The sequence below is a fragment of the Chaetodon trifascialis genome, chromosome 15 (genome assembly GCF_039877785.1).
Source record: "Chaetodon trifascialis isolate fChaTrf1 chromosome 15, fChaTrf1.hap1, whole genome shotgun sequence".
NCBI classification, from domain to species: Eukaryota; Metazoa; Chordata; class Actinopteri; order Chaetodontiformes; family Chaetodontidae; genus Chaetodon; species Chaetodon trifascialis.
Window position 1 is genome coordinate 6,397,501 of NC_092070.1, and position 4,024 is coordinate 6,401,524.

The 4,024-nt window shown below is 42.5% G+C and overlaps 1 protein-coding gene across 1 annotated transcript in view; it reads left to right on the forward strand.

Annotated features, from left to right (window-relative positions):
- Nucleotides 1-3,806, forward strand: part of LOC139343127 (enoyl-CoA delta isomerase 1, mitochondrial-like) — a 4,059-nt gene extending 253 nt beyond the window's left edge. The window contains exons 2-7 of the mRNA XM_070980597.1: nt 607-732; nt 852-979; nt 1,091-1,237; nt 1,323-1,444; nt 1,530-1,708; nt 2,445-3,806. Coding sequence (XP_070836698.1) covers nt 607-732; nt 852-979; nt 1,091-1,237; nt 1,323-1,444; nt 1,530-1,708; nt 2,445-2,611 — 869 coding nt within the window. The 3' untranslated portion in view covers nt 2,612-3,806. The remainder of the gene's footprint in view (nt 1-606; nt 733-851; nt 980-1,090; nt 1,238-1,322; nt 1,445-1,529; nt 1,709-2,444) is intronic.
- The last annotated feature ends 218 nt before the right edge of the window (nt 3,807-4,024 follow it).

Below are 4,024 nucleotides of genomic sequence, written 5' to 3' on the forward strand. Positions count from 1 at the left end.
ACAGGACAGCGATGCTCTTTACCTCAAACATCATACAAAAAGCCTGTAAATTCATACGAGCTTGTGCACTTACAGTCACCTGTCATTGTCTCAACAGGTCAGGTTATGGCTAACGTGTGTTAAAGGCGTTAAAGATAAATCACACTGATATGACCTTTGCTGTTTAACAGACGAGGGCTTGGATTAGAGAAGATCTCCAGTTATTGAAAATAATGTCAGTCATGATCAATAGCACAGCAGAGCTGCATTGATTAGAGGATTAGTCGATCCAACGTAAAATTAATGTGCAACTCCAGTTGGTCAGTTTAAGTCATCTAATTGTAGTGACAATGAAAATAATGGTTAGATGCTGCCCAAATGAACGAAAGTGTTCAAAACAGAAAGGAGTGGTTGAAAATCTTTGTGTGTGTGTGTGTGTGTGTGTGTGTGTGTGTGTGTGTGTGTGTGTGTGTGTGTGTGTGTGTGTGTGTGTGTGTGTGTGTGTGTTTGGAGGGTGGTATATTGATAGTGCCAGAGATATGATACAGTTGAGCTCAATCAAAAGTAAAGTAATTAACCCGAGGTCCCTGAGTGAAACATTTACTTTATGTGTGTGCGTGTGTGCAGGTCTTCTTTCCCAGTGGTCCTCCTGCAGCAGTCATGGCACAGTGTGTGTGTCTCCCGTCCTCGTCGCTCCGCAGAGGAACAATTCCACCTCGCCTAAGCTCAAAGTGGATTTTGACCAAAGCACGGGTAAAGATTTAGCCATCGTCACCATCACTCTCTCTCCTGGAACCCATTATATCGCAGGGTTCTTTAATCCAGACGCTGGAGCATTCAGCTGAAAGATCATCATGTCTGTCTCTGTGTAGGTGTGGCAGTGATGCGCATGCAGAGTCCACCGGTCAACAGCCTCAGCTTAGATTTCCTCACAGAGATCAGCATCGCTGTGGAAAAGCTGGAGATGGATAAGAGCTGCCGAGGCCTCATCATCACCTCGGTGCGTCTCCTCATCATTAAGATGTGTCTGTTGGCTTTATATTTATATTATTATAAGTTGAATTGCACTATAAAAATGCCTCTAATCTGAGTGTGTGTTGCTTCAATCCAGGGCCAGCCCAAGGTGTTCTCGGCCGGGCTGGATATCACGGAGATGTACAGGAAGAGTCCAGAGCACTGTGGAGAGTTCTGGAAAGCTGTTCAGGAGATGTGGCTGAAGCTCTACAGCTCCAACATGGTCACCATAGCTGCGATCAATGTACGGATAAAACGCAAACACAGAAATAAGAGGCTCAAATGTCTTGCAGATGACTCCTTAGCCCACCTCGTCACTGCTTCCACAGGGTTCCAGTCCAGCAGGTGGCTGTCTGATGTCTATGACATGTGACTACAGGATAATGGCAGACAACCCTCGTTACACGATCGGCCTTAATGAGACACAGCTCGGCATTGTAGCGCCATTTTGGTGAGGAGTTATGACAACGCCTGTGACCGTCATTGTGGTTTTGTTCATGATGATCGTAGTATTCAATTACTGCTTCTGTCTGCAGGTTTAAGGACACCATGCTTAACACAATGGGCCACCGAGCCACAGAGATCGCTCTGGAGTTGGGGCTGCTCTACAAGCCTTCAGACGCCCTGAAAGTAGGACTGGTGGACCAGCTGGTACCTGAAGACCAGGTCCTCACCACAGCCACACAGACAATGACCAAATGGTTGGGTATTCCAGGTACAAAACACACTATATAGCTCTTTAAGAATAGGAGGTTTAGGTTATAGCATACCATAACATGATCGCATTGAAAAGGATACATTAAGAACGTAAATCACATCTGATTTTTGTTCAGTGTGAGAAGTCTAGAACGACTGGCGATAACAAAATAACACTCAATGTTATTTTTAAGAATCTTTATCAGTGTGAACAGACGAAACACACAGAAAATCCAGAATGATAACTGGATAATGAACTAGAAAATGTCCTCCACCAAGTCAGTGCTCCTTACAAAACTGCTGAAGAGTGAGTCTTTAGCTCAGCAAAAACTCTTCTTCAGGAACCCAGGAAGCAAATGAAGATACTCTTGTGTTGGCAAAGAAAAATAAACCTTGTGTCTAATAGACAGGCTTAGTGATTCTCCAACAACTCTGGAGTTACCTCCCATAGTGTGGCCAGCACGCTGCTGTCAGCTCCAGGGAAAGTGACAGTTTGCTCAACGAAGTACACAAGTCAAATCATGTATATCCTGATCAGTAAAGATACAAAATGGTAAAGATAATAGAATCAAAAGACACACAGACACACTGTTAGTTGTGCCGCTGCTTGAAAAGCAGGCAGTAAATTCATAGCATATTATTGTCTATAAAATTGTTTTAAGCTTAAGTCAGGTCACTGAGAACCATCCAGAATTAGTTTTAAAGGCCACTGGAGGTCCGTGGGTGAGCTCACTGTGCATCTGTTCACTTTACAGACCACGCCAGACAGATGACCAAGTCCATGATGAGGAAGCCAACCATCGACAAGCTGGTGTCCAACAGAGAGGCTGACATCCACTACTTTGTCAACTTCATCACCAAAGAGTCCATTCAGAAGTCTCTCGGCATGTATCTGGAGATGCTCAAGAAAAGAAAGAGCTAGAGGGCAGCGGGAAACATATAGAATGATACACACACACACACACACACACACACACACAGAGGGACTTCATGACACTAGTTAAAAACACATCTGCCTTCAGTGTCTTTGAATACAGCTGTTAACTGTAAGACTGTTACTGTTTAAATTGACCGTACACTAGGCCCTGACCCCGACTGTTGCAAAGCCTGTCAAGCTTCCTTTCTCGGACGGCATGTACACAGTTTACTACAACTGTAGCACATTAAAATTCACAGAAAATTTTTTAAACAATGTGTCTCCAAGTAGGCACAGAAGTAAACAGACACACATGCTCATTTCTGGTCAAGAACAGTGGAATCTGTTGGCTTAAAATGACAAGTGTTGCGAGCAGATGGTATCAGCTGTGGATGGCTAATGTAAGCTAATGCTAACGCCAAAACTGTTCATTGAAACAGACTCATTTTGAAATGAGAACCGCATAAATGGGTCATTAATGTGCACATGATGGTGAATTCACTTGATTTGAGGATGAGGAATGCCCACCATGTTCAGCAAAAGTAACAGTATTTAACACAGTGTCTTGAATGTAAACTTCTGCAAACTAACAAAGACCAGTAGCCTGTTAAACTCTGATATTTTAGCACATTGGTACATGTTCCACTCCTGAGCAGGTTTTTATTATTATTATTATTATTATTATTATTGTAACCTGTGACCCCACAAAATAATGTATTATCTGATGACATGCTCCTCGGCTTGTCATTAATGTTAGTATCTTTGGCTTACTGCTGCAGTTAGTAAGCTAGTTAGCTGGAGATGCTAACATTTACAGCAGATAAGCCTCCCTATTAAATCCGTTCTTTCCATGTTTGTTCATGTGTTGTTGGTTTGGGGAAAGCAAAAGAAAGACACAATCCAATCCTAAGCTTGACGTACCTGCCATGCCAAGTCTAGGTTGCTAAGCCATGATAGGTCATTTGCCCTTTTGGGGGAGGGGTTTGGAGAATGGCCAGTTATCATCACAGACAGGTCTTCATCATTTAAGTGCCTAGCCTTACTGTACCTGCATTTGAACAGCCCACAGTGGGTGACGCCTTTGTCCTCTCTAACAGATTTATCCACGTTTGATTTTTCTAACTGCATTTTAGCCAGGAATTCAGAAGTAAATGGGTTATTAATATGGTCCATGGATTGATTAAAGTATGAATTGAAATGTAAAAATTTTGGCATTGTTCTCATTCATACTTTCATTTTTTGACAGTACTTTGTCTCAGGAGTCTTTAAGTGAACCTCATGGTCTCATTGAGAAAAAAAGTCTCACTTTTGGATACCCAGAAGCTCTAAAAGTTGGCTAGCAGTACTATCGGTTTGAGAATTACTGTCTAGGTAAAAACTGTGGCTTTCTTCAGTGGTTTCCAAATTAAAAATTGATCT